Raw genomic sequence first — 16,509 nt, 5'->3', positions numbered from 1 at the left:
TTAAAATTAGTATGTTATTGAAATGATCGAAATACTAATTTTTAACAACCTACTTTGATGCATCATTACTGTTGCTATGTTTGGATGTTTCGCATGCCGTTAACGAACCAAAAAGCTAGGCCTGAGCACTTCAAAATGATACTAAGAATGCTATATTTTGACTTCGTTTGATATCTCGTAACAACCTGAAAATTGAGAAAAAAATATGAAAAATCATTGACTTTTCTAATTAAAATTGCATAAATTATTGCCACGTTACTAGAGTGGGCGAGTAAAAAGTTATCATAGTGGGCTGGGTACGAGTTTTCTGTCTTTCTAGTAAAATGGGGATTTGTTGGGATAGATAAGGGGTAAGGGCAAAGTGGATTTTTAAAATCCAAAGCAAGAAAAAAAGTCACCATCGACGTGGCAATATTTTCGATAATCTTTGTTCGAAGTTATACATGTGCATACGCATCACTATTTATTTTTAGAATTAACTCAATGAATACAAAAATATTCGTACTTTAGTATCTGTTATAATGGCTCCTTGTATAACAGCAAGCACAAGTTTAACTTTAGGGTTCGTACCATTCAAAATTTATATCAATCATGCTATTTAATAGCGTTTGATACATGATATTGAGCGAAATTGAAAATATAATAACATTTTTTTTTAAGAATGGGGAAAGAAAAAAAAAAAAAAAAAAAGAAGGGGGGAAGGTTTCGATTAGCCCTCAGCCTATTTAAACTGCATATTATTAAAATTTTCCCTACATCATTGTATGCCTAAATACTAATTTTTGTAAACTTCTGCAAACATTGAAAGGACAAAACTAGTTAAAGCAGTCCTATAAAACAATGGGCTAGTTTTCATTTTCATATACCATTCTTATTGTTGTAACAAATGCATTTATACCTACCCAATTTCAAGATTATATTCTCACTAATTAATCATTTTGAGATTATTTTTTATGTGTTCTTCCTTTTTCATGTACGCTTTTAGTAGCAATCAGATTAAAAATTCAGGGGTTAAATTTTTCGAAGACTATATTATCCTTCCTTTTTTCAAAGAAAATTGGCCTTTTTTTTTTTCAATTAACGGAGATACTGACGATAAGTAAGTGGAAGGACCTTGTTGGCAAGCAAAGGTGAAAATGTCAAAAATAAAAAAGTATGAATGTTTCCCTACTATATAAAAATTAGAATGAAAAGTTATTGTAGTTGACAATAGTAAATTCTTCCATTTTATCACACTGTAGCAAAATCTTTTTTTCCCATCATAGAGTAAAAACGACGTCGTGTTATCTTGTGATTGATATAGTAACATTTCCTTTTTTTTTTTTTTTAATCCCTTTTTACCCTGAATTTATATTACATCTTCATTGTTTATATCTGAAGTGTTTAGTTGCATTGTAGCTATATATATTTTTTCCATATTATAGTGTCTATATTAATTTCCATTTCATTTTCGTTCCCTTTTTACCCTGCATTGGCAAAATGACGAGGTTTTATTTCATTAATATTATAAAGGATTGAATATATCTTATATATAATTATAGAAAAATATTAATTATTTCATTAATAATAATTAAATCTTGATCAATGTATATTATACACTCATTAGGAGTTCAATACTGGAAAACACCATATACATAATTACAATTTCACAATTTTTATCTGCAGATTTTAACAGTTCCATGAAATGTCAAGATATTGTTAGGAAAATATTTGTCCTTTTTTTTAAAAAATAAATTCAGAGGCATCATTGAGACAGTTATTTAAAAACTTTAACTAATAAATTCAGAAAAAGACATTATTTAGGTTGTCTTTCTGCAAAAAGTGCTTCAAGGGTGGACAATGTATTGAACAAATGTTTGGCAGTACAGCTGCTTGAAACTAATAATAAGCTTTAAATTCAAAGAACTCAAAGTTAAAATTGTGTGATGACATACCCAAAATTCCATTCTGCGGCAACAAATGGCCCGAATCGAAGAATTAGATACAAACCACTCTGCTAAACGATCTTGCAGAATTTGACCAGATCAAACCTTCCTCCAAAATAGTGCTACAGCGGAATGCAAGAAAAGAGATGAACAAGTCATAAAATTTTCTGAAACTAAGTCTTTGTTTGTTTCCCATTTTTTATCCATTAAAATGAAAAATATGATCGTTATTCATCACATCGAGCCACTATATTTGAATTTCTATTTCTTGTGTGGGGCCCGTAACGACTATATTTTTCATTCTCATTTTTATATTAATGTGTACCAATCGGGGCCTTAAGTAAAACCCCAACCAATGAGTGGAAATAATATTATTATGAGCTAGATTCAAGAGAGCTCGTAACCATCCCAGAAGACATAGGTTCTATGTCCTCTCCGTGCACGGAGACTACACTCTTTGTGCATGGAGAGCACGCTCCGTGCACTATTGAGTGCTACCTCTCCGTGCTAATCAATTCTTAAATTTTATTTATTTATTTATCAGTACTTGAATAATAAAACGACGACGTCCCATATATTTACTATACATTTCCCTAATCAATTCTATCTGTCTCTATCAATGATCATTTTCTCCATTTATTGTGGGGTTGGAGGATTTGGGGTGGGGACTAATTTTTTATTTTTATTTTAAAATTTTTTAACAAAATAAATCTGAAAACATTAAATGATTTATATTAAAAAATGAGTTTCTTTGTCAAAAATATGGGTAGGAGGAATGCGTGCGTGTGGCGCATTTTTTTTTTTTTTTTTACATAATTGTAAATTAAAAAGATAACATCGATTTATAAAGTTTCAAAAATATCATTGGCATAAAGTTTTCATTGTACTAAAAAACTAGTTGACAAAGTATACTAATTCATGAATTTGTAGTGGAAACAGATAGTCCTATCAAATAATATAAAAAATTCGACATGTCAATTGAAAGAATCCTTGAAAGGCATTACATAAAAAAATTGTAATTTTCTACGATAGCTAAACATTTGTTTTTCATGAGAAAAATGATAAATAAATTATATATAGACATGATTTAAAGTTAGTTATGTCGCATCTATTCAATGTCATGCCACGTCCCCTTAAATATTTCAAACTAAGGTTCTAAGTGCTACGACCTTCCATCCAATTACCATAAGAAATTCTATATGAAAGTAATGAATGCTCTTATAAAAGTCAAAATTTTCATAAGGAATTCCGGATGAAGCAATAAGGATTGCTGTCATGCAGTTTCAAGCTGAGGCTCGAGGTTGTGAGTTTTGTAAGTCACACAAGGAATTTTAGAAGAAAGTAAGATTGCTCCTAAACAAACCCAAATTCCAAGAAGGAATTCTAGAGGAAGAAATAAGCAGTCTGAGTTGAGGTTGTAAGTGCTGAAATGCTTTTAGCCAATTTTTTATAAGAAATTTCAAAGGAAGAACCAATGATTTCTCTTAAACAGTCCGGAGCTGAGATTACAAGTGCTACAACACTTAACTAATTTTTATAAAAGATTTCATAGAAAGAAATATGGATTAATCTAGCATAATCCTATAGTTACAAAAATGGCAATTTTGAATTTCAACAGAGAAATCTACAATTTGTAAGCTAAATAAATACAATAAATACAAAAGTCGTACAATGCACGTGAAAAAGACTAGTCATACAATAAATCAATAACATTGAAAGGACGTTTTGTGCTAATCATCTTTTGAAAAAGTACTACATTAATTGATTCAAAACCAATTTCTTGATAATCGATTAATCTACCTAAATATTGAAACCCTCGAATTATTAGCAAAAAAAATTAAACAGGTCACTAAATTTAATATTGTTCTATTCACATTACTTTGTATTGTCATTAAAATTTTAACTTGATCATTCTTTCCATTTTCAGACTAAAGAAAATGTGGATAGATACAATAGTCTATTTGAATAAAATAACTTGATAATTGAGGCAGGTCAACAAAAATGTGACTATTAATATGACGTGCCACTTAAAATTAAGTTTCAAAAAATTAAACTCGCCCCGGTTTGATGGTCATTATTGAGAAAAAATATATTATGAATAGTGATTTTTTGAAAAATGTGTAATTAAACAGTTTGGCTTATAATTAAATATAAACGGAAAAAAAAAGCAATTTTTAATTTCTAGCCATATAACTTTCTCCAACTTTTAATTGACTAATCATTGATTAAATAATTGACTTATTACATGTCTTAAAAATGACCACATTCCTAAATTATTCGCAACTTGCATTTGTTTTTCACATGTGAGCCTAAATTATTACCTTAAATGAAAAATGATGAAAGTATGATGACTAGTAATGTCGGCCTCTATGCACCACAATTTGTGCATTCATTTTCTTATTTCACAATTTGTTATTAGTTCATGTGGTAAACAGCTCTCCCCTTTTTTTTTTTTTTTTTGGTGGGTTGTCACTTGGGATTGTGATAAATTATAGAAAAATAAAATTGCATTTTCATCTCGATTGATTAAGGAATAAAAGAATACATGAAGAAAATCATTAATTTAATGAGAATACTTTTTTTTTTTTTGAAAAAATCATATATTTTTTCCAATATTCATTGAAATCACCTTTAAATATAATTCTACTGTCTCAAAACGGAATTCAATAAGTTAAAAAATATTTAATATTCAATTATTATGATATTAGATAATAATTGAACATGTGACTACACGCATACTCACATCGAAAAGGATGGCCATTACTTAGAAGATAATGTCTTTTGAGCCAACTCCACCCCGTAAACATCAGAGTAGGCTGCTTGAAAAAGCTAAGGACCACAGAAGACGACAAATATATAATTGAAAACTTTAATACTTTGTGGACAAGATCACATCTAGGCCCCTTTCACTTCGTTGATGAGCCATTAAAAACTTTAAAAAAAATTTAATTACAAATAAATCATTATTTTATTTTATTTTTAATTCAATCATTTCATGCGATATTATGCTAAAATAACAAGATAAAGATAAACAAAATAAAATCAATTCAATAAAACGAAACATCACCACAACATGCAGGAGTTGCAAGCACGTAAACTGCTTTATTCCCAATCCTCGAGCCAAAATGACGGGAGACAACTCGAATATGCGTTTATGTAGCCATTGGTCAACAAGTATCTTCTGTGGCCCAAGTAGTAACTACGTTACAAGAAAGGGAGCGATGTAATACATTATTGTGGTAGCCGAAACGGTTGATTCCCCTCTTACATTATAATTCCTTGCAGACAAAAAGTTGATATAGGTGGTAGAATTTTGTTCACATCTTAGATCTAGGAATTTACTCATCTTTTATAAAGAAGTCGAATGAACCTGATAACCAAAAGTATTTGGTCCCAATTTTTTAAAATTCATTTCTTTACAAACTTATTTTAATAACAAATTTTACGAGAATAATGTCTTATATAAACTTTTCAAAATTTACTCACGCTTTATACAGAATCGTACAAACGCACGCACAAATAATTACCAAAAGGTTAGAGGGGAATTTATAGGGATTGATTTTGGCCCTTTTTGTTCATAATTGCGGTGATTCTGAATCCTTGTTAATCAGAGATCTGAAAATTCGACGTTTTAGTAGCTGAGCATTGATCAATTATTGTTTTGGTTCCATAATTTATTAATAGAAACGGAATTCAAATCTCCAGTTTTCATTCTTCAGCTCTGAAGTTTGGACTCTCTCTCTCTCTCTCTCTCTCTCTACAGGGGAATTATAGTGATTGATGCTCATCCAGTTAATTCCATTCATATTTCCGGCGGTCTCAAAATCCTCCTGTAAAGCTTTTATTTTTCTTTATAATTTTTTAATGAATAAGGATACAACGAACTTATTATCTACGCATGTATTTGTGTGTATAATATACACATGTTAGTGTGGATGCCTTTATATGTGTATATATCTATTGTACGCATGGGAGTATGCTATGTGGTGATTGAAATTTTAATTTAATTTTATTGTGTTCTGAGTTTTTCCAAAATTGTGAGAAATGAGTAGTGGTGATGTGCAGTGCACTGCGGACCAGTTTTATTTTCGTTTTGTACATAAATTTTGAATAGTTTTGCAGTTGACTGTTCTGGAAGATGTTGGTAACAAGAGCATGATCACTTTTTGAATTGGTCTGATTTTTGTAGTCAAGAATAGATAGCCTAAAACTGTTAATAATTGATATGAAAGGGCTTTTGGTTTTTAGTTTACTTGAATTCATAAGGAAGAGTAATTATTTAATTGCTGGCGAATAAAAATGTTTATATTGTTAGTTTGTACTTAGATTTGATTATATAATGGATTTAACTTCTGCCAGTGTGAAAGGGCAACATCAGATATATAGTCAGCAGTCTATTTCAGATTTGTTAATTTGATTATTGCACATTATTGGTGAAGTTAGTTAAATAATTTACCATTTTTTCAATGAGAGAATCTGGAAGGAAGTGTGTGCGTGGCCATTAAGAATTCTCACATTTGATCAGGTGCCTATGGACGCTTCATTTGTAAATACTGCAACTATAAATTTGGATAACCATGGCATCACATGTCAAACAGAATAAACAATAGAGGCTGAGCAAATATAAATTGTGGTGGTGCATGATAAGTAATATGAAAAGTTCATACGAGGGAACATTTAAAGAAGGTTTGTTATATTTTGAATCATTTTCTTTGTTCTGTTTGAGGAAATCAAATTAAGAGAGATTTTTTTCCCTGTAAAATTTGGTAAGTCATATAACTGAAGTGGAATAACGTCTTAGTTTCATGTCTCGCATTTGGGGAGTGTGATAAACCGAAAATTTTAATTTCCAGAAAAGGGTTGTGCAATAGATCTGTTTCACAATTTTTTCTGTTTTTTTTATGAGAATGTTATCACATCTTATAATCCAGACTTTATATCCTTTTATTGCAGTGTGAGATGGTTGCTTTTGGGAAGAAGTTGAAGGAAAGACAAATCGAAGAATGGCAAGAGTATGCACTAACTCCTTTATTCTTATTCAATTCAGATTTCCTTTTTGGCATTGGTTTTATTTTTATATATCGATCAATATTAAATAACTTGTTCATCTTATGATTGAAACATTTTGGCACCATTCAGATATTACATCAACTACAAACTGATGAAGAAAAAAGTGAAGCAGTATGCTAATCAAATTGAAACTGGAGTACTGGATCATCGAAATGTTCTCAAGGATTTCTCAAGAATGCTGGATAATCAGGTATTTTAACGATTATACAAAATTCATGAACCATAACATTGTCTCAGAGACCACTTTAGCTAATCAACACGTTATAGTTAGCATATTCTATTCTGCTAACACGCTTTCAATTCCCTGGAGTAAAACAAATACACAGATCAAAAGTGGTAGTTGAATATACAGAGAATTTAACTGAATAAAAGGATTGCAGAATTGTTGAAGATATGAAGAGCAGCTGGCAGAATTTGAAGTAAAAGAAGGTGAAAATATAATGGGTCTAATTTTGATGGTTTTCTAATACGTTAATTATTCTCTATAGAATACCAAATATACATGTGCATGATCCAGTCAAGTGGAAACATGTTTTTTCTTTCTCTTATAGAACATAGCTTTTTCAACACTCTTGGCCCCTTGTGTCGCTAATTTGACAAGTGAAGATTGAGACTTGTTCTCTTTGAATAAGAGAAGCTAATTGCTCTGACCTAAACGTCTTTGTAGTATTCATTTACTATGTATATGTAAGTAACAGATGCAGATATTTATTTCAGAAATGAGTTTCTTGCTTACCGAGCTTAGTTCAGTAAATTATCGTTTCAGCTCAATCTTTATTGCTGAAGTAATTTTTTTCATTATTGCAGATTGAAAAAATTGTTCTTTTCCTGTTGGAACAACAAGGGATACTTGCAAGCAGGATAGCCGAGCTTAATGAGCAACGAGACACTCTTCAGGATCACCCTGATATATCAAAGATAACAGAGCTACGGGAAGCTTATAGAGAAGTTGGACTTGATCTTTTAAAGCTTCTCTTTTTTGTTGAAATGAATGCCATTGGCTTCCGAAAGATCCTTAAGAAGTTTGATAAGCGATTTGGATACAAATTCACTGATTACTATGTCAAAACTCGTGCTAACCATCCTTATTCCCAGCTTCAGCAAGTATTCAAGCATGTGGTAATATGCTTATATGACTATAAATACCCATTTCTTCTATTATCTAGTCCTTTTTGCATTACCTAAACTGAAACGATCAGAGCTAAAGATAATTTTTTTCTCACATTGTTGTTTGAAACTATTACTTCATCAAAATCAAACTTACCCTGTGAAAATCCAACTAATGAAAAGGAAAGGAAAAAGATTCTCTAATGATGATTGGTGCTTGCAGGGATTAGGAGCTGTTGTTGGAGCAATATCTCGCAATCTTTCTGATCTTCAGGAACGCCAGGGGAGCTACTTATCAATTTATGACCAGCCTGCTCTTCCTCTCCAGGCAATCCAAATTTATTGTCTTTTGCTAGCTTATTTGATTTTTTGTGCATGTCTTCCATTGCCTTACACTACTTTTGATTAATTCTGTATTGAATTTAAGCAGTCCACTATCTGTTCACATCTTTTAGAATTGGTCAGCAGGATCCTGTTGTCGACTCATTAAAATCAGCTGTCGATAGATTAACCCATTCGACAAACTTACTCAACTTTTTGGGGCAACATGCACTTATTATGCAAGAGGAATTGCCTACTGCTGAGGAACATGCTGATGATCAAAGATACCATTTTATGTCACTTCTTTTGAACCTGGCAAACACGTTTCTTTACATGATCAATACATATATTATTGTTCCAACGGCAGATGACTATTCCATGAGTCTTGGGGCAGCAGCAACAGTTTGTGGTATTATCATTGGGTCAATGGCGGTTGCACAGATATTTTCTTCTGTATATTTCAGTGCTTGGTCTAACAAGTCGTACTTCAGACCTCTGGTATTTAGCAGCGTGGTGCTTTTTCTGGGAAATGTAATGTATGCATTGGCTTATGATCTCAATTCAATATCAGTTCTTCTGATTGGCCGACTTTTTTGTGGGTAGGTGACTCTCTCTCCCCCTTCCTCCCTCCTTCCCTCTTCCTTTCTCTGTGTGGCACATGAGCATGTGTGTATATGAGTTTGTTTGTGCATTTGGGCCCATCTATCTGTTTGGCATCTATGCGGTTTGAATGCACAAATCAGGCTAAGTAGGTGAGTCAGTTTCCTTGGGTGATCAAATATGCATGCGTATTTTTCTGTGTTTGACAAAGTAACTTTCCTAGAATAGTTGAGTTATTAGTTTCTTTACAGTTTTCAATATTCTTATCTGATCTTTCCCTCAGACTACTGTGCTTCTGTATTTTTTTCATATGCAAATCCAGGCATTTTTGATGAATTCGTTCCTTGTCAATAGCTACTTTATTGTATTTGAATCTATGCCTCTCTTCATTTACTTTCTCATAAAATTCTTTAATCCCAAAGAAAATTCTTTATTAAAGCAAATGCGGTAGTGCTAGAAATTACAGAGCTTTGTACCTACTATCAACACCTTCTCAAAAAAATCCATCCATGATTTTATTATAAGGTCAAAACAATATCAAAGAGAAAATGCTCCCTATTCTCCATCAGGGATTCTTCGCACTCTTAAAAGGCCTGCTTATTTCCCTGTCTCCAGTAATTCATGTCAAGCAATTCACGAACTTCGCTGTTGCAGAGAAAAGCTCTTTTAAACTGCATGCAGCATTGAGCCTGTCTCAGTAGCTGGCATTCTCCAACTAATCCCAGCAAAACTAACCACCAAACTTCATTGATTTACTAGCTCTTATTCCACCTCCTTAGATTATCAGATGTAAGGAAGGCACCTGTTTTGGACTTTTTCATCCACAGACAACCTTCCACGGATAAGAATTACTTTCAGCTCCCAGCAATAAAGCTAGAAAGACTTCACCAAGAATCTGGAAGTAGTAGTTCTTTTCAAATCACTCTATACTCCTTGAACAGAACCTGCAACTGCTGCAATTCAACCAAGATATGACATCAGTCGCACACAAACTTATTGACAGCAACAATAAACTACTGAACGAGCTTGCTGATCAAAGCAAACATCTTCACTGTTGGCCCAACCTGATCCTGTTGCCATTGTTAACCACAAAATTTTCTCGTCATTTGAAATTGTAAAAGTTCGATGTTTATCATTGTTGAAGGTGGTAAATGCACTTGGATATTATTTGACACTTGTGGTATTTCCCTCCTTTACTGAACTTGCAGTTTTGGCTCTGCCAGAGCAGTTAATCGGCGTTATATCAGTGATTGTGTGCCACTAAAAATCCGCATGCAGGCTTCAGCAGGTTTCGTTAGTGCCAGTGCTCTCGGAATGGCATGTGGTCCTGCCCTCGCTGGTCTACTTCAAACTAAGTTTAAGATTTACAAGATCACATTTAATCAAGAGACTTTGCCCGGTTGGGTGATGTCCATTGCATGTTTAATCTATTTAATAATTTAAAAGGGTTTAAAAAAAAAAAAAAAAAAAAAAAAAATTCAGGTGAAAAGGATTTTTCTAGATTTTTCTCTCCCTCTCCATCTCCCTATATATATATATATACACACACACACACATACATATATCAGCCTAATATAAAAATTTTTTGGTACCCCCCCTGCGGCTTCTCTCCTAGTAGGACTAAAATGTATAGATTTGGTGTGGCAGATGCGTTTTCAGGGTTAAAGGGACTTGAATCCGCACATTTCCAGTGATTAGATCGTCATGAAGATAGATGTGAGGGAATAAGCGGAATTTGGACTCGGCTGTATCTACAAGTTCTGTAAAAGTGCGGAAGCAATGCTCTCAGGAGTATTGGTGCAAATGTATTGTATTAACAATTAAAGTTGGTCGAATAAATGGATGATCCTAGAACTGAATCTCCAGTTTCGTCTGATGACATTAGAAGCGGGATATATTATATGTTGGAACTTCAGAGGAGCACTTTGATATCTACATATTTTAGGTTTAAGTAAAAAATAAGAGGAATACATGGAATGTCCTCCCCAATAATAGGAGTAAAAATGAGACAAGAGTAACCATAATGAATTATGGTGTCTCAAGGTGTGATTGGTTTAGATAGTTAAGTTAGATTATTATTAAGAAACAAGGATTTGAAGAGGATATATTACCTTTATATATGATTAGAGTCGGTTGGAAATTTTGAAAAGGAAATATTTGTATCAATGGTCTAGTCAATCATAAATGTTTCATTCTGGGACCTTGTGAATGGATATTTTTCCTAAATGGACGTAGAGATAACAAAGCAATGGAAAACCTAGTGGATCAAATTAGGGTCCAAGATATATGCATTTGACCTAGTGGAGTTTGGGGTCAGAAACTCTCATTTTTATTTTTTGAAGAATCTGGTATTCTTGAACCATGAATAATGAAAATGGATACCAGCTTTTTGATTGCTATTTACTGATGACTTTAGGCAGATGATAATAATGGTCAAAATTGAATACAATTATTGTTTTGCCCCTATTACGATGATGATAGATTTTTGTGAATTTGAAGATCTCGAGTTTCACCTTTTCACATGAATTATCCTTTGGATTCCCGGAAACACGACAAATCACATTTCTTAAAAACACACATACAATTCAACAATAGAAAAAGGGTAATGGCACCATTATACTTAACTTATGAAACTTCTATTTATTATTATTAATATATATTTTTTGCCATTATAAGGTTTTCAGGTTTGAACTCCACTCTTCAAGAGGCGCACACACATAATTGGAGTCCAGTTCTACTTTTCCCTCTTCATTTTTTTTTTTTTTAATTTGCTTTTTCCCAGAGGTTCTTAATCTTAATTTTATATCTATTTCTCTTTTTCTTTAGTTTCTTTGCCTCCAATCCATCTTCTTTTTTATTTTAGTTTTCTTGATCCCTTGTCATTGTGGAACTTGTCTGCTTTGTAAACCGTGTATTCTGATCTTGAAGTAGTGGGATATAAGTCATTACCTTCGGCTGGAACTGAGCTTTATTTTTGGGTAACCCAATAGTATCTGACTCCCCTAAATATGGGAAGCAGTAGGCTACTATATCTGAACTGCACCAGTTCTTAAATTTAGTAGTAAGTTGTCTCATTTCTCTAATAATTTGTGGCTCTTGTTTGGTTCTGCTAAACTTCAGTATCTCGAGCATTGTGCCAGACCATCAATTTTTTTTTCTTCCTTGGGCCTGATTGGTAATTCTTTCACAACTACTAAATCTGGAGACGTCTTGAATGTTTTGGTACTTAATCAAGTATATAGTAATGTATATGTAAAACCGGAAATGTAAGACCCGCCAAAATAACTTCAAAACCGGTCAATTCACCCAGGGAAACTAACGGGTTCACCACAAAACTGGTCTTTTCAGCTCAAAAACTGGTCAGTTTTACCAGTTCATTTTTAAGAGGAGAAAATTTTGTTCTATTATTTAGTTGCATTTTTTTTTTTTTTTTTAAACCATTGGTTCGACCCTTTACCCATTTTGTGTCAGTGCATGGACTGGTTTTTAAATCATTGATTTTGATTTGTTAAGATAAGCAGTTATGAAGATGCATTAATTTGATTAAAGTGAGAATAGGAATCTGACATTAAATCTATTGTTACCAGAAGGAAATGATAAGCTTGAGAAGGGTCTTGTGCAACCATTGCTTCTAACGGCAGCAGAGAACCAACAAGATATTGTGGAGGATCAAGAACTTGATGAGAGTGAAGAAGCTCCTGAAGAATCTTGTCGACCAGCCAACTCAATAGGATCAGCTTATAGGTTACTTACGCCTTCTGTTAAGGTAAATGTAGTTGATTTTGAACCGTTAGTTGTATTTCTATATTTGGAAGTTGAATAGAATGAAATATTTCATTATTGATGACCAATCGCTGCATAGGAATGTCATATTTGTACTTGGAAGTTTCCTTACTGGGGTTGGGGTTTGAATTTCTGGTTTTCGGACAAGGCGTGCTTCATACAAAGAAAAAAGTATAGAGCTGGTGACCTATTTGATGTATTATTGATATAACAACTAAATTTCACTTTCAAAAAAGAAGAAAAGAAAAAAAAGAAAAAGAAAAACACTACATTTTGGAAGTTTACATTGTTTGCTTTCTATAATTTTGTTAATGGAAAGACTGAAAGAGGATTTTTGCTTAAGGATTCAGCAATACTATTTTTGGGAGGTGACAATGGATGATGCTGTGTCAATCCTACTTTATCTGGTCACAATTGATATTGTTCTGGCCAACTTCTCTTTTTTCCAGTGCAATTCTTTGTCTGATTTCATTCAATTTTTCCAAATGAATAAACAGTTTTTAGTAGTACTTTTTACAGCTACATTTATATTTTCCAAATGTTGTTTCCTAAAATGAAGTATGACATAAATAAATATGTTCCAAAAAAGTGACGACAAACATTAAATGCTGGCTATACGAGTGTATCACATTGAGTAATCAGTATGTAAATAGAATTTAGGTAGAATAATAATTTAACGACTAAATTTGCTTTCTTCTCTTGCTTGCATTTTATTTTGGGTGAGGGTGGGGTTGGACGAAGTTTGTAAGGTATGATGCTCAGGGGTCACCTTGTCATCTTAAAGTGACCACATGTTCATGTCATCTTTATTTTGTCAATCTTCTCAATCCTCCCTTCCTCTTATTTTGATACCGCACGAGGTTGGATTTTTCTTCCTGTGGTTTATATGAAGATCATGTATTAGTAAACATCAATATAGGCTCACCCCAATTATCATCCTTCTTATACTTCATAGAGGCTCGGTTATTTATTTGTTTAATTTTTTGGGCTCTTTTGCTGGATTCCGGTCATTTGGGAATGCTAGCTATTTTATGACCTTTTAGTTATGTAACAAGCATTACTCGGGCAGGGAAAAACCTCTTGCTGTTGCCCCAAATTAAGGAAAGGAAAAAATGGCCAGTGTCTTGTATTTGAATTTGAAATACTGAACGCATTTATGTCTTGCCAACCTATTCTTGAGAAGAATTCTATGATAATTGCAGGTTCAGTTGTTGATTTACTTTATGCTTAAATATGCAATGGAGATTCTACTTTCAGAATCTAGTGTCATCACAACGTACTATTTCAGTTGGTCTACAAGTACAGTATCAATTTTTCTTGCATGCCTCGGCCTTACAGTTCTTCCGGTAAATGTTGTCGTGGGAAGCTACGTAAGCAATATGTTCGAGGACAGGTAATTTTTTTTTTTTCCATGGAAGGGTACTTTGAATCTCTAATTATGACATCAGATGTTGGAATTTGCTTTGTTCACCAACTGCTTTTTGAGCAATTCATAACAATGTGCCATGGAGGTAATTCTAATATCACAATTTGATTGAGAAAGCTTATGAAGATTGAATATCAAGTTAATTGTGATTGCAAATAACATAAGTTCTAAACAATATTCTGTTATAATAGTCTTAGATTTTAAATTTCCGATGCCATATGTTTCAAGTGCTGTGCCTATTCTCGTTTATATATATGTTGCCTCTGAGTAGAATTTGAATACTAGGACATTAAAATGCTGCCTTCCAATGCCTAATGTTGACACTTGCTGAAATTTTATAAACCTTTTATAGTTTAGAACAAGATATATCAGCTCAAGATCTGCAACTCAACTTTTTATGCTAATGGGAGCAAGAACCTCTCATATGGAATCTTTGTTATCATCGTGACCTTATAATTTCCTATCGCTTGTCTGTTTGCAGGCAAATTTTAATGGCTTCTGAAATAATGGTTCTTCTGGGTATACTCTTCAGCTTTAATGTAATAATCCCGTATTCCGTTCCACAATATGTCTGTTCAGGGCTCATAATGTTTGTATCTGCTGAAGTATTGGAAGGTAAGATTTCAGTCTTCAATTAGTTTGACCAAGATGAATATTAACCAGTTCCATTGTGTTACTGACTCATAATCATATGGGTGTTGCATCTCTATGCTCTACCCATTTGATATAGGTCAAGTTACTTCTTTAAATTCTCCTATGCTAAAGCCATTTTCCTTGACCATTTACCTTCTCGAAGTGTCTTTTGATTTTGATTTTTTACTAATGGTGATTTGATGATAGACCGTTACTCTCGAAAATACGTGTTTATGATGTAATAGCCAAGCACAAATACATTACGATGTATATGATGTCAAAATAATTTCCGTAGCTGATTTTCTATTTTTGACTCATTTTAGTAGAGTAACTCGCCTTTAAACATTTTTCTCAAGTTTAATATTATTTAACATAAATTTCTTATTATTGAGATAATACTATAAATATGATGGCCAAGTGACCTTGAGAGTGTGCTTCCGTTAAAAGCCTATTTTTTGTGGCTTTACTTAAGCTAACGTATGCCTATTTTTATGTGTTGGCTCACAATAAATAGATAATTCATTGCCATGTACACACTATAGATGGCCGTAAATGTAGCTGGTGTTTATTTACCTTTTTGGTAAATTTGATGCATGAAGTTGGCATGTAGATTTCACAATTGAAATGGCGATTACTCAAATAGATTTTTTTTTGTTTCTTTCCTCTTTGTCGGGTGGTGATTGTGCTTAAATGTTTACTCATCTTGGTTTCATGCTATCATTCTAGGCGTCAATTTGTCGCTTCTCTCCCGAGTCATGTCATCCAGACTTTCTCGTGGGACCTACAATGGTGGGCTTCTCTCGACTGAAGCTGGGACAATTGCTCGAGTGATTGCAGATGGAACTATAACCCTGGGTGGATTTTTGGGACAGAGTAAGCTTCTAAATGTGACCCTTCTTCCTTCGCTGTTGATTTGTGTAGCATCCATTATTGCCACCTGCTACACCTACAACTCTCTATACTGAATCGGCTTTGTATTTAGATGATGTTCCAAGTTTGAAAGCATCAGCATTGTTCACTCCTTTTCGTTTCTCTATTTCATCATTTAATATGCTTGTTATATGTTCCGATCGAAAGAAAAGGAAGGAAACTACATGGACTGACTCGTAGTGTCCACTTCATAAGAACCAGGAGGTCACACCTTTTAGTTTTCGTCTTGTTTGTGTAGATGGATACTTTAAATTTTGAATGAAACTATTCCGTTAATCTGTCTTCCTAGTTAGGTCCAATATATTTTCCGAGCTTATTAAGCCCGCAATAATCTTTTCATTTTTACGTGGAACACCCAACTTGAGAAATGTAAGAAGATGCAACCTAACATGGTGATAGCGGGTCAGATTGACAAATTCGTTCAACCTCAAGTCTAAGAGCTCTTCCAATATGGGTTTGGTCGCAGATATTATTTCAACATGTTGCTCCTACTAAATCCAGTTGGAGAGTTTATGTAATGAGCTTTCTTTCAGATTCGATCCGCTTATCCTGTCTAAAGTTTGGTAAATACACGTTATTTCCAATATTCGTGCATCCCATGAAGTGCTAATGGAACCTAACAGAGTATTTAGCTTAAATGCTTCAAAAAAGAAACACTTCTTGGAATTTCAGTACTACAAAAATATGCTTCTCGAACATCCTGGGTTTCCTATC

At 33.2% G+C, this 16,509-nt stretch overlaps 1 protein-coding gene across 1 annotated transcript; it reads left to right on the top strand.

Annotated features, from left to right (window-relative positions):
* The first annotated feature begins 5,464 nt into the window (after positions 1-5,464).
* Positions 5,465-16,077, top strand: LOC111368829 (SPX domain-containing membrane protein At4g11810-like). The gene is given in 11 exon segments (XM_022990298.1): positions 5,465-5,757; positions 6,879-6,937; positions 7,065-7,185; positions 7,803-8,114; positions 8,326-8,430; positions 8,571-9,022; positions 10,232-10,505; positions 12,553-12,789; positions 14,009-14,199; positions 14,714-14,847; positions 15,592-16,077. Coding segments are annotated over 10 exon segments (2,118 nt in total). The 5' UTR covers positions 5,465-5,757; positions 6,879-6,884; the 3' UTR covers positions 15,831-16,077.
* The last annotated feature ends 432 nt before the right edge of the window (positions 16,078-16,509 follow it).

Source organism: Olea europaea, chromosome 19 (genome assembly GCF_002742605.1).
Source record: "Olea europaea var. sylvestris chromosome 19, O_europaea_v1, whole genome shotgun sequence".
NCBI classification, from domain to species: domain Eukaryota; kingdom Viridiplantae; phylum Streptophyta; class Magnoliopsida; order Lamiales; family Oleaceae; genus Olea; species Olea europaea.
The sequence above is the reverse complement of the archived record's forward strand: the minus strand, read 5'-3'. Positions and strand labels throughout refer to the sequence as shown.